Source organism: Trichosurus vulpecula, chromosome 3 (genome assembly GCF_011100635.1).
Source record: "Trichosurus vulpecula isolate mTriVul1 chromosome 3, mTriVul1.pri, whole genome shotgun sequence".
NCBI lineage: Eukaryota > Metazoa > Chordata > Mammalia > Diprotodontia > Phalangeridae > Trichosurus > Trichosurus vulpecula.
This window is the reverse complement of record NC_050575.1, coordinates 434,322,756-434,348,647: the sequence shown is the minus strand read 5'-3', so window position 1 is coordinate 434,348,647 and position 25,892 is coordinate 434,322,756. Positions and strand designations below refer to the sequence as shown.

Here is a 25,892-nt window from a genome sequence, read left to right as displayed (position 1 = left end):
TTGCATTCTGTCCCAGGCTTAATTCACTTCACTGGCCTTCATGCACTCTCAGGCCATGGCAGCCAGCCCCACTCGTGATTCTTTGGTCCTCTGTGCCTGGAAAGCCCTCCCTCTTTCCTCTTCCTCTTCTAATCCTTTTCCTAATTCAAGACTGCACCACCTCCTACAGGAAGCCTGGCCAGGTCCCCCTTGGTCTTATTGTTCTCTTTCCTCAGATTTGATTGCATTTATTTTTGTGTTCAGTGGGTATGCTGGTAAATGTCTAACAACTGGCTCTCTGAAAAAAATGACAGCCTGTATACCGGACACACCACCTGGCACAATGCTTAGCACATAGAAGGTGCTTAATCAATGCTTATTGTAACTTTGGTATCTGATGGCTGGCATACAGTGGGTGTTTAATGAATGCTTGTTGATGAGGTTGTTGTGAGAATCAAACATCCTAATGTCTCTAAGGAGCTCTACAAATCTTAAAACATCATATTAATATGAGCTATCAGTGGATTCAAATCGGTTTCTTTCATTTGAATTGAACTGGTTTCAACACTCATTTATTAAGCTCTCAGTGTGTGCAGAGCTCTGGGCTCAGCCCTTGGGACTGGAAGACTGAATCCTACCCTATCCTACTTTCCCCCTCAAAGAATAATGACAGGAAGTGAAAGGAGGCCCAGGCTAGGAAGAGAAACAGAGTCGTGAGGGGGCACCATAGTACTGTGGCATTGGTTTTGAGGACCTGGGTTCAAATTCTGCTTTTGACACTTAACTTCATGACCTTGGGCAGGTCACTTAGCCTCTGGTCTCTGTTTCCTCATCTGTAAAGTGATGGGGTTGGACTAGATGGTTTCTGAGGTCCCTCCCACCACTTGACCTGTAATCCCACAATTCCCTCCTGTTTCTGAGCTGAGGGGCGGGGCTGGGGCAGTGCCCTGTGGGGATGGCCAGTGGAGGGACGCTTCCTGCCTCCCTACCCTCACTGTTCCCTCAGACCTCATCACAGCCTCTATCTCGGGCTGGGAGGGTGGGGGGGGGGGGTGGTGCTTCTGGCAACGTCAGGGTGGGGGCTGGGCTCCTGGGCGGCCGGAGTAACCCCAGCACCCTGTGCTCTCTTTTAGGCATCTCTGGTGCTGCAGGCATCCTACACCCCTCCTCCTGGTGCTGCGCCCCTGTTCCCTCCCCCTGCAGCGCTGGACACCTCTCCTTCCCTGACTGAGATGGATGCGGGGGCTGGTAAGGACCTCTCTCGTGCACCTGCTTAGTCAATCTAGTGATACCCCAGGCTTCCCAGGTGTCCTGAGGGGTTCCCGCTGATGACTCCCAGGCAGGGACAAAATGAGACCAGTCACAGCCCCTGGTGGAGAAAACACCTGGAAACCCATGAAAAGCCTATGAAACCTATGAAAAATGACCCCACAACGGAATGGCTCTGGGGTTGAGGTGGTGGTTGAGAACACCGATTAATTATTGTTCATTTCATTAGATTGGGGGAAACTCGTAGGATGAAAATTCCTTCCACTGATGGGCAGATTGGCAGAGGGGCATCATTTATCGTCTTAGAGAGGGGAACCTGATAGTTCATCGACTGGCCTCAGATGTCCTAGCCTATAGGGTTGGAGGAAGGATTTGAACCAGGGCTTCCCAACTCCAAGCCCAGCTCTAACAGTTAGGCCAGACTGCCTCTCTCCTAAGCTACCAGCCCGTTGTAAATCATTCAGTGGGTCAGCTAGCAAGCATCTGTTACCTGCCTGGCCACACAGGTGTCACCCAGGCTAAGTATCATCACTTCATGATCCTGTAATGCCTCAAGGTTTGCAAAACATCTGCCCAATCGTTATCTTGTTTGATAATGTTTGTTCATTTTGAGCCCAGGGTGGTCCCATGGATGGAAAGCTGGACGTGGTGCCAGGAGGACCTGGGTCCAGATCCCATCTCTTGTTACTTTCTTGCCAGGTGGTCCTGGGCAAATTACTGGGCTTCTTAGGAACTGTGAAATGGGCTGATCCTTAAAATGTGCTGTTGCCAGGTTCATGTGAGATAGTGAGCTCCCTGTGACTGGAATTACTCAAGCAGAGGCTGGATGCCCACTTGTTAGGGAAGTTGGGGAGGGAGCTGGAATAGATGATCCACGAAGCTCCCGTGATTTTATATTACAAAGCTGATATTTGGAGAGGCTGGAGCGTAGACAGACAGGAAGTCCTGAGTTCAAGCCCTGTCTCTGACTCATCCAGGCTTCAGCCCTCAGACAGCTAAGGCAGAGAATTCCAGACAAAGCACCAATCTGGGCCAGTGGAGGAAGTTTCCATACCAGAAGCTCCCCGGACAATGAAACCAGGGCTCTGGACGGAGAATAAGCCAGACCAAGCCCCAGCAGTAACTCAGCCTAGGTCACTGTTAGCCTCGCCCCCACGAAGGCGTCCCCTGTTAAGAACCCAGAAGGAGCCCACAGCTTCATTCACTGCGCTCAGATGCAGGAAGCCGGGCGGGTCCTCGCTCTCACCAGCTGGACTCCTGAGAAAGCCGAGTCCAGACCGATGTGACCCTGCTGAAGGCCACACCAGGTCTCCAACCCAGAGAGTCAGGTCTGCAGCCAGTGCCTGAGGCGCCAAGATGGGCCGAGCCAAGCTCTAAGACGCCTCCTCTGCACCTGGCCCTTCGAAGCTTGCAGAAGGTCCTCACGGCAGCCCTGGGAGGTCGGGGCAACTACTGTCCCCATGCTGTAGATGAGGAAACAGAGGCAGAGAAGCTAAGTTACTCAGGGTCACACAGCTAATAGGCCAGAGGCAGAATTCCAGTACAGATCTTTCTGATTCCACTACAGCTGGTGGCCTTGTGGCTAGAACTCTGGGCCCAGAGTCGGGAAGACCTGAGTTCAAATCTAGCCTCAGACATTTACTTGACTGGGCGACCCTGAGCAAGTCACCGAACCCTGTTTGCCTCCGTTTCCTCCTCTGTAAAATGAGCTGGAGAAGGAAATGGCAAACTACTCCAGGATCTTTGCCCAGAAAACCCCCAATGGGGTCACGGAGAGTCGGACATGGCTGAATGACAACGTTTTATGGTTGTTCCTTGCATTTAAATTTTAACCAACTTTTATGAAGCTTCTCATGATGATTGCACATCCAAGTGACGTGTGTGTGTGTGTGTGTGTGTGTTACACAGGCATATGAGTCATAAACCGAGCCTCCAGGACCCCTATGGCAGAATCCCCACGTAGGACAGGAAGAGGGACTGGGTCTGTGCTTTCTTGATTAAAGGGAACTCCCAGATGAGAAAACTCCCTCCTCCAATGCCAGCTAGTACCTCCTTTGCAGCTTCTAACCTTAGAGAGCTGGCTGATGCCCAGAGGGGTTAGTTAAGTGAGTTGCCCGGGTCACACAGTAGGCGTGTGTCTGGGCTGGAATCCAAACCCGAGTCTTCCTGGCCCTGAGTAGAGCCCCCTTTTCATGCTGCCACTCTGCCTTTCATAAGAACTGGAATATTGCTACACAGATGACAAGTACAGGCCGGGGCTATCCGAGGGCTCAGTTTGGGAGGGGGATCCCTGAAGGCTTCCTGGAGGAGACGCTCTTTGAGCTTGGCCTCAGGCAGTCAGTCTTAACCAAGCACTAATTAAGGGCTCTGCTGAGGGCTGGAGACACAAAGACAGGTTTTGCCCTCAGGGGGCTTACTGTCTAATGGGGGAAGACAGCATTCCGCCACCAATCAATGAGGATGAACTGGAGAAAGTTGGCTGAGGGAAGGCACTAGAATTAAGGGGGTTAAAAAAGCCTTCCTCTGGAAGGAAGATTTTTTTTTTCCCCTGGACTCAAAGGAAGCCAGGGAAGGTAGGAGACAGAGATAAAGAGGGAGAGAATTCCAGATATAGGGGACAGCCAGTGAAATGCAAGGTACAACAAGGAGGCCAGTGTCCTTAGATTGCATCATTTGCAAGAGGGAGGGAGAGGGAGGGTGTAAAGTGTAAGAAGACTGGAAAGGCCCACTTCACTAAGTGAAGGTGGGAGGGGAAGGCATTCTAGGCTGGGGGGGTGGTGGGGATAGCCTAAGCAAAGGTATGGAGGTTGGAAATCATGGTAAAGTCATGGGACAGAGATTAAAGAGTCATTTAGTTTGGTTGGTGTAGGAGAGCAGTGTGAGATAAAGTTGCAAATGTAGATTTGTGCCTCGTGTGAGGGGTCTGAATACCAGAGTGAGCACTTCAGAGAAGACTCCATGGAAGGTGGGGGATTTGAGCTGGGTCTCAAAAGGCAGGGGGAGGGGAGGAGAAGTTGATTTTTCTGGTTGGGGTGGAATGATACCAGTTGAACCCAAGGGACTTCTCTGAGTTTTATGGAGGAATCCGCATTTATTAGCTGATGCATGAAGAAACAAGCCCAGAGGAACTAATCAGGGAAGCTTCCTGGAGGAGGCAGCCAGCTGGCCAGATTCAGAAGGAGGACAGGAGAGAAGTGGCGGGTGAGGGGGTGGGTAAAGGAGAAGAGAGGGAGGGCTGGCTCTGCCATCCGTGGCCTTCAGCTGCTCTCCGGGGTCTGTGCCCTGCCTTGTGCCAGGTATGGGACAGAGCCATGAGGAGACATGGTCCCTGCTGAGCGAAAGCACCGTGGACACCAGATACTCAGGGAGGAAGTGGCCAGCCCCCGTGGGTGAGAGAGGAGCTGGGGTCCTGCCCCTCCTTCCACCACCTTCTTTTCCCCACGTAACTCCTCACTCACCTTCATTGGGCCACTCAGGGTGGGTTCGGGCCATCTGACTCTTCCGACTGTCCGCTAACTTAACTGACGTCTCTGAAGTTCCAGCTGAAGGCAGCTGCTGTTCTCTTCATCACTCTCTCGAATCATTTAATTTGTACGGGTCATGGGGTGGCAGGAGGTGAGGCGCCCGGGGGCTCTTGGTATTCAAGGACTCCCGGAGCTGCCCAGGAGGTGATGGGGGGGCCACGGCTGACCGCTTCTCACAGTTTCCCTCTCTCCCTGTTGGTGGCTGGGCAGACACAGGGGGAGAGGAGGACATGGAAGACCAGGGTCTCACTGGAGATGAGACAGAGCCATCTCAGGACAAGAGTGCTCCCCCTGGGCCCGGGGGACCAGCAGCCCCGAAGAAGCCCCTCCACCCACCGCCGCACCATCCGGGGGTCAAGAGGAAAAGAGGCTCGGCCAAAAAGCTATTATCAGACAAACCTCAGGACTTCCAGGTGACGGCTGGGGGTGGGGGTGGGGGTCTGTCTGTCTGTCTTTCCTCTTCAAAGCTTTCTGTTTTTCTCGTGGCCAATCAGCAGCTGCTTATGCCCTCAGTATGCACCATGAGGCATCCCTGAGACAAGGGAAGGGCTTCATTAAATTGTAAAAGTTAGATATACATATTACAACATGTGGCATACCGGAAAACCGCATTAAAATGCTATGTTTTGGTCAATGCTGTAGGCCCTCACTTAGCTCTTAATAATGGAGGATTTTGGCCAGTCAGTAACTCAGGCTCTGGGATGGGATCCAAAGTGCTGTATGGAGGATGGAGTGACCGAGCGCTGTGATCGTCCTGCTGGGTCTCTGCCAGAAGATTCCGTCTGAGGCTTATCTTTCCATCCCGATAGCCGATAGCCAACGTTTAGCTGGGGCTTTAAGTTAGGTCTGCAAAGCCGTTTTCTTATGCTAGCTCACCGGATCCTCCGAGCAGCCCCGGGGAAGGAGGCGGGATTATCATCCCATTTAACAGACGAGGAAACTGAGTCTCAGGTTAAGTGGCAGATTGCTAGAGCTGGGAGGAACCTCAGAGGTTACTGAGACCAGCCCCTTCATCTTAGAGATGAGGAACCTGAGGCGTCCACAGAGGTTATGTGACTTACTCACAGGGGCCAGAGCCGGGATATGAACCCGGACCCTCTGACTCCAAATCCATTCAATTCAATTTAAATCAACTAGCATTTATTATTATGTCCTATTATGCGCCAGGCTCTCTAGTGGGCACTGGGCATGAAAAGGCAAAAATGAAAGCAGTCCCTGTTCTAAAAGAGCAAGAAGCAAATATGTATAAAATATGGACAAAGTCAGTGGGGTGAATTTTAGCAAGGGAGTCATCAGAAAGGCATCCTCTGGGAGGCGGCTGTTGGGCTCAGTCTTGAGGGGATTGAGGGGCTCTAAGAGGTAGATGTGAGGGGGGAGAGAATTCTAGACTTGGGGAATGACCCATACATGGTCAGAGAGAAGTAAAGATGCCCAAATGTGGATCTGGGTGCCTCAGGAGGTAGTGAGCTCCCCATCGCTAGAGGGCTGCAATTGAGGCTGGATGACTGCCTGGTGAGAATACTGTTTCCATCCATCCATCCTTCCATGTCTATCATTATTTGTCTATCCATCTAAAGCTTGGTATTTTCATTCTATGGAAGATAGATAAATAGATAGACAGGATGGATAGATGGATGGATGGATGAAGGATACGCGGATAGATAGATAGAAAAATAGGTGACTGACTGGGTAGGAAGATAGCGAGACAAATGGACAGGCTGACAAACAGATATAAAGAGAGATGGACAAATAGCAGATGATAGATAGTAGAAAGGGCACCAGCGTCAGGATCAAATTAAATGAGGTATATGCAGGCAGCTGAGGGATGCAGCGGATAGACCACTGGCTTTTCCAGCCTGTTTTCTCATCGGCAGAACCAAGGGAGTGGACAAGATGTCATCTAAATTCTCTTCCAGCTCTAAGCATGAGGTCCATGATCCGATGTCTATTTATCTATTTCCTTCATACTTCTGTCCATCTCTTAATCTATCTATCTGAATCTATCTGTCCTCTTTTTATCTCTCCATTATCATCTATCCATCCATTTCTCTCTTTTCACCCATCTATCTACATCTATCTATTGATCTATCTCTGTCTCTTTTCATCCATCCATCTTTACCCACCCATCTATATCTATCTCTCTTTCTCTCTCTATCTCTGCCCATTCATATCTATCTGCCGTTCCATCAGTTCATACATCTAAACTTCATTCTCCCCTCCTCCAATCCGTGTATCTACGTATTCATCCATCTGCTCATTCACAGTTACGTGTTGTTTTTCACCAAATTAACGTGCTTACAAAGCGCCTTATTTTAAGGGACCCGATGACAGATCATTATGGGAAGCTGAGAATCCCCCATGCTACTAAAAAGCTGCAATAAATAACAACATGGCCCTTCATTCTGCGCTCCCCTGCATCCATTCTCTAAATGGCGATCTCCTCTTCTCTAACTCGGGGAGGGGCAGGGAAGGGGGGAATGGGAAGACAGGATTTTAAACCTTCTCTCCACTGTTGACACTCAATGATTCTCTGATTAGGTGAGGGAGAGGGAGCACAGTATAGCCACGGGGCTTGCACAAGTTCTGTGAGGAAAAGACCTGAGTTATTTAATAATTTTATTTATTTATTTTTTGTTTTTTTTATTTAATAATTTTATACTTTAAAAATACAGTTACTATTGATTAAAATGTGTAAACATTGCCAGACATCAACCCTCCCCCCCAACTTCCTGCTGGGGATATCACATTTAATATCCACTCTCATGGAGGTGACAGCATCATATTAGGGTCTTTGTATTTTCACAACCATGGGCATAACGACACTTGTCCCATGGGACAGATGGCACAAGACCAAAATCTTGATCCATATTCTTTTCCTCTCTGCTTTGGATTATAGGGTTCCTTTAGGATAGGGTCCCTATCATAGATAACCTGGCCCTATCACTTATACAGAATTTCAGAAATATGAGTGACCTTGGAGAAAGGGGTATGTTGGTAGTTATTTTATTCCTAACTCGTCTCTTAATGACCTTTTGGATCATTCAGCCTTTGGCCTTTAGGGTCACTGGTTCTTGAATGTGCCTTGACTGTCTCAGAGAATATCTTTTCTTCCTGTTTTCCCTCCCCCACCTTGGGATGTCTCACTACCTCCCCGTGGACCTGTCCCTCTGCCTGCAGATCAGGGTACAGGTGATAGAGGGACGCCAGTTACCTGGGGTGAACATCCGGCCAGTGGTCAAAGTCACAGCTTCTGGTCAGACCAAGAGGACAAGAATCCGCAAAGGCAACAGTCCAGTCTTTGATGAGGTAAGAGACACAGCATGGGAACCCTCTCTCAAAATCTCATGGTGGTGGTGGGAGAAACTTCACCATTGATGTTTTTATATAATGGGACTTTTCTCTCCAGAGCTGGAGTCATTTCTTTTTTAATTAAAAAAAATATTTTTGGAGGGGGGAAGGCAGGGCAATTGGGGTTAAGTGATTTGCCCAAGGTCACACAGCTAGTAAATGTGTCAAGTATCTGAGGCTGGATTTGAACTCAGGTCCTGCTGGAGTCATTTCTTATGAGGAGTGTTGAGCCTTGGCATTAAATCTGAGCTCTTTCATAACTGGATTTCTAGCAGTTCACAAGGACCCTTTTCAAAAATGGTGGCCTTGAATGCATGACAATTAAAAGCGCAGAAAAAGCAAGACTGAATCCGAGTCTCCAGCAAGCCTGTAGAATCCAAATCTAACATGACGCTGCATGGAGTCTTCATGAGTCGCTGTGCCCAAAATAATAATAAACAAACAAATAAATAAATAAGATAATAAGAAGCCCCATCGCCTAGTGCCCAGCCCTTTGGTGATGTCCGCCTTTATCCCGTCTCCTAGGAGGCCCCGAGGGCTGGTCCTCACGTGGGAGATGCTCGCTTACATGGGGCCCTTCCAGCTTGCAGAACCTACCAGCACTCACGCTTCATGGGTGTAGCCTTTGAGAGTCTGGGGTTCCTTCCAGGCTATAGTACAGGATTAGAAGAGGGTATGAGTCTGGGAATCAGGAAGGTCTGGGTTCAAATCCCACCTAGAATTCACAGGCTGTGTGAAGTCACTTAACCTCTTAAGCTTCAGTTCCTTCATCTGTAAGGTGGGGGGGCACGGTTGGACATAATGGCCTTCCAGTTCTAGAGCCACGATCCCACGTAGGATGGTTGACTTGTTCCTATTGATTGCAGGGACAGCCCCTTCTGAAAAAACAGGCTTGGTCTCAGTAAGCTCATAGGAAGAAAAATCTGTGCCCAGGAGAGCCACGAGGAGTCATGGGAGGGCATAGACTGGTAGAGTTAAGGCGGGGAGATTGTTAGAAACAAGCAACAACTGCCTTGAAGACAGTGGTCTGGGGCTCATCGCTAAAGGTTGGCTCTCTTCTCCCCTAGATAATTCCTTACACAATAGATCACAACATCGATGTAGAAGGCTGCAGAAGATCCAGAGAGCTGGGGAAGAAGGGAGGGATATTTTCAGGCAAATTCCGCCATAATTTTTGAGGGACTGTGAGCTCCTTGATGGCAGGGCTGACGGCCCGGGGTCACCTCTACGTTACAGTCAGGCACTGTTGGAGAGCGTTCACGGGGCATCCTCTTCTCGTGGCACGATGATGTTTCCTTTTGTTGACGTGCCTTCATTTATTTCACCTTTCCCCCATTGTGGGCTGGAGATTTCACAGAATCTTAGAAATTTAGGGGCAGCGGGGACCTCAGCCTACAGCTGACCAGAAATTCCTTTTCCAACATCCCCAACAAGAGATCGTCCATTCACTGCCTGAAGACCTCTATGGAGGGAGAACCCACTACCCTTGGCCCTTGTCCCACTTCAGGACAGCACTAATGATTGAGAATAAAAAAAAAAACCTGACATCAAATTGACATCTGCTTCTTCTGTTCATTGCTCCTAGTTCTTCCCTCTGAAACCAAGTAGAATTAGACCAATCCTTCCTCCTCTTCTACGTGACAACCTCTCGAATACCTAAAGTCAGTTAGCATGTCTTCCCTGTTTCCCATTTTTCACTATTTCAAAGAAAGCCACTGTGAATATTTTGGTACAGGTAGGTCTTTCCTCCCTTTTAATAACTACTGCAGGGTAGAGGTGAAACTAGGACAAGGTGATCAAGGCTTCGCTGCAGAGTGCTGAAATTTACGGGGTGCAAAAATTTAATACCTTTGCTCCTTCTGCAGCCAGAAGCCAGTAGAGTGGCTAGTTTCCCCTCCTGCCCAACTAAATTTGTCTTAACTCTTAAATAATTTTTCACATCATGAATTAGAAAGTTGATTTGAGAGTATGTTTTGTGTTATTTGCCCTTGGCACCAAAATGACTAAGAGCCTTAGGGTATAACTTTAGCTATTGAGGAGACTTGGTCAACGAATATGAATGCTGTTGTGTGTATTGTATCTCACCAGTCCCCACCCCCTTTCCCCACCATTGCCTAGCTGTGAATAGTGACCAGTTCTTCCTGGATGTGTTTTTGACAGACCCTTTTCTTCAATGTCTTTGACTCTCCAGCAGAGCTGTTTGATGAACCCATCTTTATCACAGTAAGGAGAGGAGAAGAGAGAAGAGAGGGAGGGAGGGAGGGAGACAGAGAGAGACAGAGAGATAGGGAGAGGGAGAGGGGGAGAGAGAGAGAGAGAGAGAGAGGGAGGGAGGGAGAGAGAGAGAGAGACAGAGAGAGACAGAGAGAGACAGAGAGAGAGAGAGAGAGAGAGAGAGAGAGAGAATGCCTGAACATGCATAAAATAACATTGAAGACTGCTGACCGTTTTTGCTCAGGATTAAGACAAAGACATACATGGGCATGGGGTGGGGAGTGGCCATCAGATTGGCAGATGACATGAACCTGCGGGGGATAGTTAACCTTTTAGGGCCAGGATCCAAAAAGATCCCAACAGCTCAGAATAAAGAGCTGAAACTAATAAAATGAAATGTTATAGGGATAAATGTGGAGTCTTAAATTTAGTTTCACAATAGTTATCTTAATGTGTTTTAATTTTTTTCCTTCCTCCAGGTGGTCGATTCCCGTTCACTCAGGACAGATGCTCTTATTGGGGAGTTTCGGGTAATTATTGTTTTTGCTTATCACCTTCTCTCGATTATCCGTTGGGGGGGGGGTGGATAATCCACACATCATTTTTCTTCGGCTTTGTAATATACACACTCAGGTAAACCCTCCCCCCACACAAAACAGCTGCATTTCCTGAGCTCCCATTCTGTGAGGCTGAAGATAGAGGCAAGGATAAATGTTTAACAACCAGCTCTCCAAGAAAAAATACTCATAATACACCTTTAAATTTAATCTGCATTCTTAGCATTTTTTCCATCACTTTCTTAAGTCTAGATGATCAACAAAACAACAAATCAAACCCTGATCGGTGGCGTTTGCTGATTGTCGAGATGTGAATACACTGAAAATTCTGCCATTGGCTTTCATAAGTTGGTTGGAATTGGCTCCAGTACAGCCGTGGGCTTAGGGGTCTAAATTCGTGCTTGTGGGGGGAGGGGTGAGGAACAGCAGAGGGCAGGGGACTGTCCTGGGACTGAAAACCCGCCCTGGACAAAAACCAAAGTGAGTGGTACTCACGTGGATCACTGAGCGTGGACTGGAGGCCACGAATGGGAATCGAGCTAACGGAGACTCGAAGGGCGGATTTTATCCATCTGTCTCAAATGGGTCCTACGCTTCCTTTGGTGGAGGCCCAGCACCTTCTCTGCTATTTACAGTCTTAAAGAGGTTCAGTGACCTACTCAGGGTCACAAAATGAGTGTATGTCAGAGGAGAGACTCGAACGCAGGTCCCTTCTGACTGCAAGGCAGGCTGTCTATTCGCTGTTTTCCATATGATTAAGGGAATTTAAAACGGAGTCTTTTATGGCTAATTCATCAGTAAAGAGATGGAAGATTCTCATCTCTCATTAATAGCCAAATGAAATACTTTTTTATTTTGTGGGAGACAATACACCCTAATGCAGGATTCTAGACATTGGGGGGGGTGTCCTGGGCCCTGTGGGTGTCTGGTGAAGCCTGTGGAGCCCTCCTCAGAGTCATAGTTTTGAATGCATAAAATAAAATTGGTGAGATTATAAAGAAAAGTACTTAGAGTGAAATGCAGTTGTGAAAGCCTTGAGAAAATAAACTCTCAGACCCCCGCTGAAGACCCCTGCCCTCATGGACAGAGCACTGGACGTGGAGTCACAAGCTCATAGGTCTGGAGAGGGAAGGAGCTCAGAAGTCATTTAATCCGACCTCCCCATTCTACAGATGAGAAAACTGAGGTTGGGAAGACCTGGATGTGAATCCCCCCCCCCCAGACACTTACCAGCTGTGTCTTTATGGGCAAATCATTTCATTCTCAGTCTCAGTTCATCTGTGAAATGGGGAGAATATGTGGGCACAGTGAGCAGAGGGCTGGCCACAGAGTCAGGAGAATCTTGGATTCAGACCTTCCTGACCCCTACTGGCTGTGTGACCCTGGGCAAGTCACATAACCTCTGAGGGCTCCTAAGTAACTCTCCAGATGAATTGTTCATTTGCATTGGTGGGGGCAGTTTATAGAGTCGCAGATTTAGAGCTGGTGGGTCCCTTAAAGGCCATGGGGTCCAAACCTCTCATTTTACAAAGGAAACAATCGAGGCACTGAGAGATTAAGTAACTTTCCTGGAGTCACAAAGCTGATAAGTGCCTGAGGTGGAATCCAGACTCAGGTCTTGGGTCATTCTATCTGCTAGTCTGATCTTTGTTTCAGTTGCTGCTGAAGTCACAGGTCCAACCTTTACCAGAACAAAAAGAAAAACACACGTATGTGTACCTATGAAAATATGTAAAATATGTACAATTCTGTACAGGTACTGTACTGTATACCATACAATATCATTTTACATGTGTAATATAATTTCTATTCTATTCTGTTACATTATAATTACACAATTATATCCAGTATAACACATACCATACACAATACATCAAACACACATGTGTACATTGTGTGTACATATGCACATGTATATATTGTATTGTACATATTTACCATTTGTAAACACTGAAGTGCTATGTAGCTATCATTTTATTTCTATCAATAAAATTCTCAGGGTCAATAAATACTAATTTCCATTTCCCTGAAAAATTCTGTTCTACAAAATGAATTTATTCCTTATCCATTCTTTAAAATGGATTTTTAATCCTGTTTTGGTCCTGGCATCTCTAAGCCCACATGCCCTTTGCTCCTAGACCCAGGTCGGGGGGTTAATCATTCATTTTTTTCTTCTTTTGAATTCCAGATGGACATTGGCTCAGTTTACGCAGAACCCAGTGAGTTAAGGGGGCCATTCTGGCTACCTCCCAAATTGGGGTGCTGGGGAAAGCTTTGGGACCCAAATGTTGGATTTCCACTGACCTCTCGGTCCTTTTCCCTGGGGGCATAGAAGGATTTGTCTTGGGGTTCACAGTTACAGACTGATAAGGGAGAGGGTCCATCCACAGATTAATCAGTATGGATACCTCTGCACGTAGAAATAGCTGCCTCCGTAGTCCTTCTATCCTAGCCTTTTCCATCTAGAATCCTAGATGTGAGAGGGGTCCCCAGGTGTAGTTTAGGGGAGGTCGAGGTCACCCTCCCTGTTGCTGTTGTCATAGGGCAGGGAGGGTCCCCAATCCTCCAAATATCTCTCAGTGAGCTGTGGGGGGGTCCCCTTCCCAATTCTATTGGCCTCTCTAGTTGGGGATTTCCATTTGGGGAGTCCCTCTTACCCCCACTTAAACCCTCACAAAGGTGTTTGCTGGTTAGTAAAAGTGAGAAGACCCAAGGTTCCAACTTCTGTGGCCGCCTGCCAGAACCCAGAGCCTGCCTGGTAGCCCGCTGGCTCCAGACTTCTCCCAGCTTCTCCGAAGCTCACCCAGGCTTGGGGGTTTATGTGCAGAGTAGGGGGGGCAAGGCCCTCAGGCCCCCAGCCTTTATTTTAAGGAGAGCGTAGGGACGATGGTCACTAATGGATCCCCTCTCTTACAGGACACGCCTATCTCAGGAAGTGGCTGCTACTTTCAGATCCTGATGACTTCTCTGCCGGAGCCAAAGGTTACTTAAAAGTCAGCCTTTTTGTGCTGGGTTCAGGAGATGAAGCCCCTGTGAGTACTGACTTTCTCGGGCACATTGTCCTGACATGTACAGCCACACGTGGCCCTGGGGTTTTAAAAGGGCTTTTCTGCTTGACGTCATATCTGTAGCCTGGCGCCATACCTGGGGGGCAGCGGCTCCCCTCCCCCACTGAGGGCGAAACTGAGCCTGGGGTGGGGGGGGAAGTGATATTCCCTTAGGTCACACAGTGAGTCCTTGGGAGCATAGAATGAGAACTGGGGCATTCTGGCTCCCAGCCTAATGCCCAGGGAGAATAACTTCACCCCACTTGGGAGGAAACTTCTTCCGCCCTCCCCTCTAAGCCTGGCCTCTCGTTCCTGGCCCCAACAGGACAAACCTAATCTCTATGACAGCCTGCCTACTTACGTTCTCTATGAAATGACCCATGTCCCCTCAGAGGATGCGTGTTCCTTGTTTTGAGGTGGCCCAAGAAACGAATGCCAATCCCGACAACTCTCTGGTTTGCCTCTCCAAAGGAGGCAACTAGGTGGCCCGAGGGATAGCGCGCTGGGCGGGGAGTCAGGAAGACCCTGAGTTCAAATCTAGCAAGTCACCTCATTTTCCTCAACTGGATAATACCTGATCTCCCACGGTTGTTGAGATTCTATCTACCTGTCTGTCTGTCTGTCTGTCTGTCTGTCTGTCTACCTGCCTATCTAGTCTTTGTAAACCTTGAAAGGCTTTAAAAAATGCAAGATATTATTATCATACATCAACATCTTAGCCTAATGTCTTAGACCCTCCCCCGGTGGCCTTTCACCTCGGTCCACTGTGGAGTGAGCAGGGCAGAGATCATCATCCATGTTGGATGGGTCAGGAACGCAGACCCAGAGGGAGTGTCTTGCACAGGCTCACAGCCCGTTAATGGTAGGATTGGAATACAACTCTCTCGTCCCCTAGGCTGGTGCTCCCAGCCTTGGTACTCTGCCTCCCTCCGGCCCTTTAAAGACAAAACATGGTATCAACATTCTATGTCGAACTTGCTTCTGCTTGGAAGCCCACCCTGACTAACCCCATCGTTAATCTGGATTCGGTCTGGTGTTTGCTCGGCTTCGCAGTTGGAAAGGAAAGAGCCCACGGAAGACAAGGAAGACATCGAGGGAAATCTCCTTCGTCCCACCGGCATAGCTCTGCGTGGGGCCCATTTTTGTCTGAAGATCTTCCGGGGTGAAGATCTGCCCCAGAGTGAGTCCGGGGAGCCTTCTGGGAGCCTAGAAGATGGGCCGATGGGAGGGGGCATCGGAGCCTGAGCCCGGGCTGCAGAAGATATGAGGCAGGGCGGGTGATGTCTCTCGTCTTTTCCACAGCGCCTAGCGAAGGGGGCGGTTAGCCAGTGGTCCTTTATGACACCGGGGAGATTGCAGCCAGTATCCGAGGAAGCAGCCTGGCCGTTTGGGTCCTGTGGGGTTGGCTGGATTCCTTCACAGAGAATTTGTCCACTTCTATTCACAAAGCCCATTGTTTAAGCGAGGACTTCTGTCCTGATTGTGGTCATTAGTAAATGCAAGTGTGTTGCATTTCTGTTTCAAAACTAGAAAGACCAGGGTTCTCGCACTGACTCCAACACCCATTGGCTGTGAGATCTTGGGCAAGTCACTTAACCTCCATGTGCTATGGTCTAGTCTCTAAGACTGAGCTGCAGAGAAGGTGGTGATTTGCTTTGGTGGAAGGAGTTTCCTCATCTGGGAGCTCCCTATGATGAGGACTTGACAGGTCCAGTCCTGTTATTATTATTGTTAGGTGTCCCATGGGCAGGATACCTGGATGGTTTGGGTGTTCTGGTGTCCATGTAGATCCAAGGGGTCACTGCCAAGGCACTGGCACAGTAAGGGGTGCCACATCAGCCTCAAGGGAGAGGCAGCTCCCAAGTTTTCAGTCCCTTTTGGGGAGTTTGCTGCCCCTGGGGACTGCTAGAACAAGCTAGGCTGGAGGAACTTGGCTTCTTCCTTTATGGTTCAGAAGCCCTGAGAGGCTGTGACTTGTCCAGGGTCACACAACCAGTACGTGTGAGGCAGTTCTTAACCTCAGGTCTTCCTGGTTTCAAGGCTAATCATCCACAGCCCCACACTGCCCCTCTGCTACATAGTGATTGCTTAGCCTTTCATTCATTCATTCATCCATTCATCCATTCTTTCACTTATTCATCCATCCATTTATCTATCCATTCTTTCATTTATTCATTTTTCAATCTGGTATTGCATCCTTCCATTCATTCATCTATCCATTCATTTTTTTCATCCGTCTCAAAATGGAGCCCCAGGTGTGGGGCCTGTGTGCACATTTGTGCATCTTTTCCCCCTGCCATATACAGTGATAGCATGATGATAATTAGGAAGATAATGAAGAGAACTTCCATTTCTCCAGGTCTAATGAGTGAGAGCCTGGGAGTGGGGGTGGGGGAGGGTCAAGGAGGAGGAGATTTATAGGACAGAGGATTTAGAGACTGGACAGCAGGACTGATTCCAGCCTTCTCTTTCCCATCCAGTGGATGATGCCGTGATGGACAACGTAAAGCAGATATTTGGGTTTGAAAGCAACAAGAAGAATCTTGTCGACCCCTTTGTGGAAGTCAGCTTTGCAGGAAGGATGGTAAGGAGGCACCTCTTGGGGGGGGGGCAGGTCCTAGGTCACCTCGTCTGAGTTACAGCCTATGTTTGGCCAGACCCTCAGGGATGTGTTGGGAGAGACAGAGACAGAGACAGAGCAGGGGGGGCGGGGGAGGGACACAGAGAGAGAGAGAGAGAGAGAGAGAGAGACAGACAGACAGACAGACAGACAGACACAGACGGAGAGGGAGAGGGAGAGACAGACAGACAGAGAGGGAGAGGGAAAGGGAGAGAGAGACAGACAGAGACAGAGAGACAGAGAGGGAGAGGGAGGGGAGAGAGAGAGAGAGAGAGAGAGAGAGAGAGAGACAGAGACAGAGAGACAGAGAGGGAGAGGGAGAGACAGACAGACAGAGACAGAGAGACAGAGAGGGAGAGGGAGGGGGGGGGGGAGAGAGAGAGAGAGAGAGAGAGAGAGAGAGGTGTGAGGAAAGAGGAGAGAGAGAGGTGGGAGGAGAGGAGAGGAGGGGGCAGAGAAAGAGAGGTGAGGGGAGAGGAAAGAGACAGAGACTGAGACACAGAGACACAGACAGAAAGAGACAGAGACACAGAGACAGAGACACACAGAGGGAGGGAGGGGAGACAACACACACACACCCACCCACCCACACACACACACACACCCCATTTGTCAGGAGCCCATGAGGTGCCAGACATTGAGCTAAGTGCTGGGGATACAGACAGAAGTCTTGCGTTTCTGGCCCTCAGGGAGCTCATGTACCATTGGGGGAAGGGAGGTGAGGGGGATAACATTGTACACATAAGTAAATACAACATATATACAAAATCCATATGAAGTCTGTCTTTTTGGATGGGGAGGGGAGAGTGCTGGCACAGGAGGGTAGGGATGGGTGTGGATTAGGAAAGCCCTCTGAGAGGTGGCATCCAAGCTGAGCTCTGAACAGAGATTGACTGACATTCAAAGAGATGGTCATGATGAGGGAGAGTGTTCCAGGTGTGGAGGACAGCCTGGATAACGGGAAAGAAGTGGGAGATGGGAGGTAGCTGGGTAGCTCAGTGGATCATGCACTGAATAAAGGGATTGGGGTCAGGAATACCTGAGTTCAAATCCTGCCTTGGGTACTTCTTAGCTCTGTGACCCGGGACAAGTCACTAACCTCCCATCTATCAAACGGGGATGATAATAGCCCCTACCTCACACGGTTGTTGTAAGAATCAAGAAGGTGACCTGGCGATTGCTTTGCGTAACTTCAAGTGCTGTATAAATGCTGGATTATTGGTGGCGATGATTTAATTTAGGGGGAACAGCAGCATCGAGGGGGATTTGGCTCGAATGTGGAACACGTGTGTGTATGTTTTACATGAACTAAGTCCAGGAACTGATGCTGGAGCTAGATTGTGAAGATATTAAGTGCCAGAGCGATACTCCATTTGTCAGGAGCCTGTGAGGTGCTAGACATCGTGGCTATCATTTTATTCTGGAGGCACTAGGGAGCCTCTGAAGCTTCTTGAGAGGGGGAGTGACGCAGTCAGATCTGTCCTCTAGGAATGTCAAGGGGGCAGCGCTCTGGAGTCTGGATTGGAGATAAACATTTTTCCAACTTGGCCATTTTCCTTCCTGTTTCTCTGAATAGGAAGTACCAGTCTCATTGGGCAGATGGAGAAACTGAGGCCAAAGTGATTAAATCATGTGCTCATAGATCTAGAAGGGAACTCAGAGGCTTCATTTTCCAGGGAAGGAAACTGAGGTTTGGGTCAACATGTGGGCTTTTGGTAAAGATCTATAATAGTTTGAACTGCCTGGGGCTAGGAGAGGTGAGTGACTTGTCCAAGGTCATACTGGTAAGTAAGTGTCAGAGGCAGGATTTGAACCTAGGTCCTCCAACTCCCAAGCCGGCATTCTGTTGCAGCAGGCTGCCCCCCAAGGTCACCTGGCAAGTCCGAGGTAGTCACAGACTTTCTCTGTCTCCACTGACTGCCCCCCCTGGGGCCCCTGCAATGTTTAAGCTGTCCCTACAACTCACACCCTGAGTTTCCACTCTCCTTTTTCCAACCCTAATAATCTTTATTGATGTGAATATAGCACTTCTGAGGTTGCAAAGTTTTATATAGATGACGTCATACGAGGCGCACAACAGCCTTGGGAGGGTCTTATTCTCCCCATTGTCTAAATGAGGAAACAGCCTCAGAACTGATCTGCGGGTAGATGCAAAGCTTGCGGGAGGTGGGATTCAAACCCCGGTCTTCATGTCCCAGGGCAGCATTGGGTCTGACCCCAAACCTAACACCTCTCCCCACCCTATCCAGCCGCTTCTAGGTGGGAGGCAGGATGTTGTGGAAGGAAGGACCTCGGGAGGGGAGGGGGTCGGGGAGGGAGGGGCTCACCGGCTGTGTGACTTTGGGCGGCTCAACCCCCCTCTCTGGACCTTGGCAGCCTCACCTGTGTCAGGAATGCTCCGCGCTGGTCTCTCAGGTTCCTTCCAGCTCCCTCCCCTGTGGCCTCCCCCCGCCCCATAGATTTTTGCCTGCCATGCTCATGTCTGGGGAGGAAGGCAGGGGCCAAGGCGCGTGCAAGGGGGCAGCGTCCGCCTGTGTGATGTGGCTTTTTGCAGACGCTGGGGCCGCCAAGATGTTATTGCAGGAAGCTCACCTGCGGGGAGCCGGGAGCCGGAGGCCAGGCTTTCCCTCTCTCCAGAGGAAGGAGGCGGCGGGCGGCCAGGACTTCCCCAGCCGAAACTCCATCTCGGTCCCCCTTCCTCTGCCCCCAGGGCTCCCCGCCCCATCTCTCCATGCCCTGCCTTCTCACATCAACTGCTCCCCAATTTGTGAGCCTTTAGGTAGTTCGCGGTAGGGACTTTGGCCACTCGCTTGACTCCAAAGCTGCTGGTACCCCCACATACCTCCCCTGTCTCTGTCTCTGCTTTCCTTTGTCCCTCTTTGTATAGATATGTATGTCCTTCTATCTGTAGCGGTGTGCGTGTGTGCGCGTGTGTTGTGCTAAGATCATAGCCGTGCTATGTGTGTGTGTGTCCATATGGAACATATATGTTTGCATGTATGATATCTGGGCACTAAGTGCTCACGGGCGCTGCCTGTCTGCATGTGGTGTGTGTCTAGATGCGGGCTATGTTTACGGCGTGTGATGTGTATGTGAGCTGAAGAAACCCCCTTCTCTCAGAGCTGCTGTCTGCCTGGCCATCTGTTTGTATGTGGGCCGTGTAGATGGGGGCTGAGGCCAAGTGCCCCCCGCACTTGCTGGCTCTCATGGCTCCTGCATGTACCCCAGGAGGATGCTCAACCCCGCCCTGTCCCGCCCAGCCCAGTCTGGGCTTCATCCCGCTCTCTTCAGCACTTCCTCATCTGCACACACCGTGGTGCTGCTGCCTAAGGAACAGCCTGGCAAAGGCAGGCCCTGGAGGATGATCTGCCCGTCTGAGCAGAGAGAGCCTAGCCCGGCCACCAGAGCCCAGCATAGACCGGGAGAGGCCAGCCCAATCTGGGAGAGCTGGTGCTGCTCTGGTGGGGTGGGGGGTAGGGGGGGAAGGAGAAAGAAGCCAACAGAAGTTTGTCAAGAGACCCCCAAAGGGAGTGGACTGTTCAGGACTTATCCTTGGGGGGATGGCAGGGAGCTGTCACCCCCCCCCCCTTTAGAATCGCCCATTCTCCTTATGTGGCTCTCTGTGGGCAGGTGTGGGGGCCTGTTTAATGTATTGGACTGGCCCATTGTCCCTTCATCCTCATAAGCAGGGGCCATCAGAGATCCATTGCTTCAAGGGTGGGAATGTCCCCTGCCCAGGGAGGTTGGAAATCGCTTGGAGAGACTCTGAAGGCCCCTGAAATCCTCTACTCTGGCTCGTGAGAAAACAGAAGTCCCAGGGTCACTACAAACCTCTCCTTATAAAGCCTTTATCCCACAACACCAGTCATGGAGATTCCCCTCAGGGAGCATCTAGTAGGGGGCAGACACAGGTCATACCCCCAGGCCGGACAGAGAGACTGCTGGTCTGTGCCCTTGGATGGGCCAGCCCTGGCCTCAGCCCCCAGGGAGCCCCAGTCTAAGACTGATAAGGTCTCCCAGACACTTTACAATAGCACTGATGAGTGACTCAAGGTTTGCAAATGGCTTTACAAAGATGATCTCATTACAACAGAGGTAGATACCACAATTATCCCCCATTTTATGTGACTTGCCCATAGATAGTAAGGTAGGATTTGATTCCAAGTCCACAGCTGTACAGTGCCACTTAGTTTCCTAAGGTCAGGACACCCCCCTCCCCCCCCCCCCCCCCCCCCCCCGCGTTCACTCCACTCCCCAGAGATCACGGAACAGCACCCTCCAGGTGGAGGTGGGTGGGGCAAGAGGAGAGATGTCAAGTGTGATTCAGGGCATAGGGGAGTCCTTAGTGCCCAGAATGTGGGAGGGGATGGTCACGGTGTGCTGGAGAAGCCTGAGGGACAGCAGAAGGGCCATGGATGAAGGGCAGTTGTGGAAAAGAGACTGGGCCTTTCTGCTTGGTCCCGGGGGGTGGGGGGTGGACAGAGGATGGACGTTGGGGAAGGGCAGGTGTAGGCTGGGTGTCAGCAAAATCATACCAACCGGTACAGCTGCCCCCTGTGCAGTGGTCCATACAGGAGGTAGTGGTTTCTTCATCCCTGGGGGTCTTTGGGTGGAGGCTGGGTGCTGGAGATTCTTACTAAGGTCCAGCCTCTGAGGTCTCAACCTTCAGGATTCTGGGATGGGGCCGGCCCAGGGTCAGTCTCGTGATTAGGGAAGATTTCAAGCAGCTGGAGGCCCCCAGACCATGTAGAAGGACCCAGAGAAACCACAACACGCTAAGGCTGGTGTCGAGGGAGAGAAAGGGCAGGACCCAAACACTGTTTTCCAAGGTCCTGAGGCCAGATGCCTGACCATCCTTGAGAGTGCTGGCTTTGGAGTCGAGACATGGGTTCAGAATCTTGCCGGGACACTTTCTTTCCTGGGTGATGTGGAGCAGGCACCCGGCTGAGCACTAGGGATAGAGAGGAAGCCGAAAGCAGTCTCTGCCCTCAGGGAGCTCAGTCTAATGAGGGAGAAAACTTGCAAACGACTATTTACAAACAAGTTTAAGGCAGGATAATGAGGATAATCTAGACAGTGCCAGCCAGCTCTAGAAGAGGAGATGATGGTATTTTAGCTGGGACGCTGAAGGCCTGCCGGGCAGCCAGGCCGGGTTGCTGTAGACAGATCCTAAGGCTCTGTTCAGCTCAAAGCCTTATGATTCCAATGCCATGACCATTCCTTTGCATTTTTATTTTTCCAGCTCTGCAGTAAGATTTTGGAGAAGACAGCCCATCCTCAGTGGAACCAAAGTATCACACTGCCAGCCATGGTGAGGGGACTTGAGGAAGGGGCGGGTGGGCTTCGTTTTTCCTACTGTCCTCAGTCCCTGCCTGGGCTTAGTGGTAGAGAATTCTGGTCCCACCTGGCTCTACCTTCTCTCTCTCTCTCTCTCTCTCTCTCTGCCCGAATCCCTTGGCCAACTCCCTGCCCTCACCCCACTCAGCTAGATTAGCCCCACGAGGTCGAGGTCAAGGTCATTGGCCAACTATCTGAGCTAACCGGCTCCTTCCCTTGACCAAGGGCCCCCAGGGTGCTGCACACGCCTGCTAGGAATTTCTTTTCCAGGAGAACCTACTTGCTCAAAGCTTCTTTCCTCTTTCCTCAGTTTCCCTCAATGTGTGACAAGATGAGGATTCGAGTCATGGATTGGTGAGTGCTCTGTCTCTGAACCACAGAATTTTAGAGCTGGAAGCTTCCAGGGATAATTGAATTTTAAAAGAATTTTTTAATGTCTTCTCAATTCAAGTATTTATTAATCACCTACTGTGAGCCAGGCACCGTGCCAGGTGCTGACAAGGGATGCTCATTTATTTTTCATTTTTTTATTTTTAAATTAATAAGCATTTATTTTCTCTTTCCCACCTACCTTCGATTTAAAAGAAAAAAAAAACCCTTGTTTAAAATATACATTGTGAAGCAAAACCAGTTTCCACATTGTCTGTTCCAAAAATGTATCCCATTCTGCATCTTGAAGAGGGATATTTATATAGTGCCTTTCAAAGATTACAGAATACTTTACATAATTTCTTCACTGGACCCTCCACAACCCTGTGAGGAAAGTACTGCAGGTGTCACATAGCCATTTTACAGATGAGGAAATTAAGTCCAAGGGCGATTAAGTGCCCTGCTCATGTTGACATTGATATTAAATGTCAGAAGTCACCTAGGGAGGAAGTGTGGTGCAGTGGGAAGAGCACTGGCTTCAGAGCCAGAGGACCTGGGTTCAAATCCTGCTTTGGGCATCTCTGGATCTTAGTTTCCTCATATATAAAATGAGGAGGTTAGGGCAGCTAGGTGGCGCAGTGAATAGAGCACTGGCCCTGGAGTCAGGAGGATCTGAGTTCAAATTTGACCTCAGACACTTGACACACTTTCTAGCTGTGTGACCTTGGGCAAGTCACTTAACCCCCCTCCCAAAAAAAATAAAATGAGGTTAGACTCAATGGCCTCTGAGGTCACTTCCTAAATCTATGATCCTGACAGAGCACAACTCCCTCTCCCGCCTCCAGGCCTTTGAATAGGCAGTCCTTATGCCTGAAACGCACTGTCTCCTCATCTCCATCTCTTGGTGGTCCTAGTTTCCTTAAAAACTCAGCTCCGCTGCCACCTCCTACATGGAGTCTTCCCAGATTGCCCTCTCCTCCCATCCCCAAACCATCTTGTATTCCTTTTTACACACTTCCATGTGTAAAGGTTGCATTTGCCCAAGCCGAATGGAAGCTCCTTGAGGGCAGCAACTGTTTCACTTTTGCTTTTGTATCCCCAGCACCTAACATAGTGTTTGGCTCATTGTAGATACTTTGTAAATGTTTGCTGGCTGATTGATTTGAATCTGGGTCTTCCTGGTTTCAAGTCCTGCCCTCCAGCCACCACACCACACGTGTCTTCGTACAGAAGCATGGTTCCTTCTTCCCCTTGGGAGCTCAAAGCCTAGCTGGGGGAGAAAAGCACATACGTTGAATCCGCACAAACACACATGTACCCTCAACAATGCCAAATGACTTACAAACAAAGGCTGGATAACCACGGTCAGGGATATATCATAGCTGAGATTCTTGGCCAGGGATAGGTTGAGTTTGATGGTCTCTGAAGGCGTTACAATTCTGACATTTGGAGATTCTGTAGTACTGAGCTGAAGAGATGTTAAGGGCCATTAGAGAATTGGGCTACTGTGATAGGCTGGAGTTGCCAGGAAAGCCTTCCTGGAGAAAGTGGGGACAAGATCTGGGTCTGGAAGAATGTGTAGGATTTAGACAGGCAGAGAGGAAAGGAGAGGGCGGGGCAGATGGGGGAACCCAGCTTGAGCAAAGAAGCTGAGGTGGGAAGAAACATGAGGCCATGTTGAATAAGGAGAGTCTCTCGACTGGAACGGAGAGAGGGATGTGTTGTGGGAAAGGGGGAAATAAAATTGAGCATGTAGGCAGGGTGGGGGCACATGAATTCAGCTCTTGCCAGAACTAGGCTGAGAAATTTGGGCAGGATGTGAGGAAAGATGGAGAACCAAGGAAGCTATCCCAGTGTGGAATGGATTGCAGAATCTGGGTCACCCCTTGCAAGGTGTGTTCCATTCAGTTTGATTCTGTTAGCCTTTGTTAAGCACCTACTATGGGCCAGGCGCCATGCTAGGCACCGAGAATACAAAGACAAAACACAACAGGCCCTACCCCAGTAAGGAGAGCACAGCTGAGGCTGTGTGTATGAGGTGAGCCACGAAGGGATCAAGGGGAGGAGGAGGGAGAGCATTCCAGGCGTGGCTTGTGCAGAGGCATCTGGGTCGGGGATGGAATGTCGTTTGTAGGGGACAGCAAAGAGCTTGGCTTGGCGGTCTACAGAGGTTTTGCAGCTGGGAAAGGCATGTTTAAAGTAGAGTTTTAGGAATCATAAGAATTCCCCTTGGACTGGAGGGGACTTCTAGAGGTCCTCATTTCTGGCCCTTGCCCCTGGCTTGGGCCACATTCCAACCACCCCAGGTGGAGAGAAGGATCCCTTGTGTGTCCCTGAATAGCCTTGCCAATGGGGACTCCCCGGTTTTCCTAGGGTCTGGGTCACAGGCCTCCTAACAAGGAGCACAGGGTTAGGAGGGAAGAAAAAAAAACTATTCCGGCTCACCACAGAGCCGTTCAGACATGTGCCAGGTTCACAGGAATAAAGAAAACAGCTTGTGGGAGTCTTAAGAGAAAATCAAGATGAAAATGGGAGGGAGTTCAGAGGTGGGGGGGAGTGTTCTGGGGCCCAACCACTGGTATGTGCCATTGGGAAGTGGTTTGGAGGAGATGGGAGCTCTGGGCCTCTACATATCTTTTCATTGTAGCTAATTGTGTGTGTGTGTGTGTGGGGTGCTGAGTTGTGTGCTTTTTGTGTAAGTGTGAACAGTTTGGGGGTTTCTGTGTTTGCTTGGGTGTGGACATGCAGGCATGCTTGTCCAGCTTGTATCCAAATCTGGGTATGTCTGTATGTGCCTCTGTAGTAGCGTGTGATTGTCTCTCTGGGTTGTATGCATTGTGTGTGTCTGGGTTGTGTGTTTGTGTGTGTGTGTGTGTATGGTGTGGGTCTCTGGACTAAGTGGGTTTGGTTATGTGTGTTTGCTGTGTTTATCTGTGTTGTGTGTACCTCTATGTGCATTGTCCTTCTCTGGACTGGCTGTGTTTGTGTTGTATGTCTCTGTGTGTTTTGTGACTGTATGTTTGTGGGTGTATTATATACAGTGCATGCCCCTGGCTAGGTGTGTGTGCTTGTGTTGTTCACAATGAATGTCTCTGGGCTGAGTTTTTTGCGTATGCCTTCCTCGTATACATTACGTTTCTTTGTTCTGTGTCTTTATGTGGATGCTATGGACATTGCCTGTCTCTTGGTTGTGTTTCGGTAGATTTGTAGACTTGCATGCATTGAACGTCTCAGGGTTGTGTCTGTGGGGTGAACTGTGTGAATGTCTGTGTGATCTGTTGATTGAATGTCTCTGGGTGTGTGTGTGCGAGCATGTGTACTGAGAGTGTGTGTTCAGCATATAGCATACCCCTGATACATTACGGGCCCGTAGCCGTGGGTTTTTGGTCAGGCCTGGGAGTCATTTTTATTGTGAATCTATTTTGAGATCTTTGGCATTTTCCAAAAAAAACCCCCCAAACCCTCAAACCTATGTCTTGGCCAAAAAGTTTACTGCCTCTGCAAGCTCCCCTCCCAAAGCCACAGGGTGCTTTCTTCCCAGCACACTCAGATAAACTCGGGGTGACCTGGCTCCTGGAAACATGCTGTCTTCCAGGGGGTCAATTTTCCAGTTTCTTGGTTTTCTTTC

The 25,892-nt window shown here is 49.6% G+C and overlaps 1 protein-coding gene across 15 annotated transcripts in view; it reads left to right on the top strand.

The window, feature by feature from the left end:
* Positions 1 to 25,892, top strand: part of DYSF (dysferlin) — a gene marked incomplete at its 3' end in the record, with an annotated part of 227,243 nt that overhangs the window by 74,999 nt on the left and 126,352 nt on the right. For 8 of the 15 annotated variants that reach the window (XM_036749059.1, XM_036749057.1, XM_036749053.1 and 5 more), the window contains 11 exon segments: positions 1,113 to 1,227; positions 4,983 to 5,185; positions 7,950 to 8,078; positions 10,281 to 10,343; positions 10,814 to 10,864; positions 13,080 to 13,110; positions 13,808 to 13,923; positions 14,992 to 15,118; positions 16,419 to 16,522; positions 21,801 to 21,869; positions 22,206 to 22,249. In XM_036749059.1, coding sequence (XP_036604954.1) covers positions 1,113 to 1,227; positions 4,983 to 5,185; positions 7,950 to 8,078; positions 10,281 to 10,343; positions 10,814 to 10,864; positions 13,080 to 13,110; positions 13,808 to 13,923; positions 14,992 to 15,118; positions 16,419 to 16,522; positions 21,801 to 21,869; positions 22,206 to 22,249 — 1,052 coding nt within the window. 15 annotated transcript variants of the gene reach the window in all.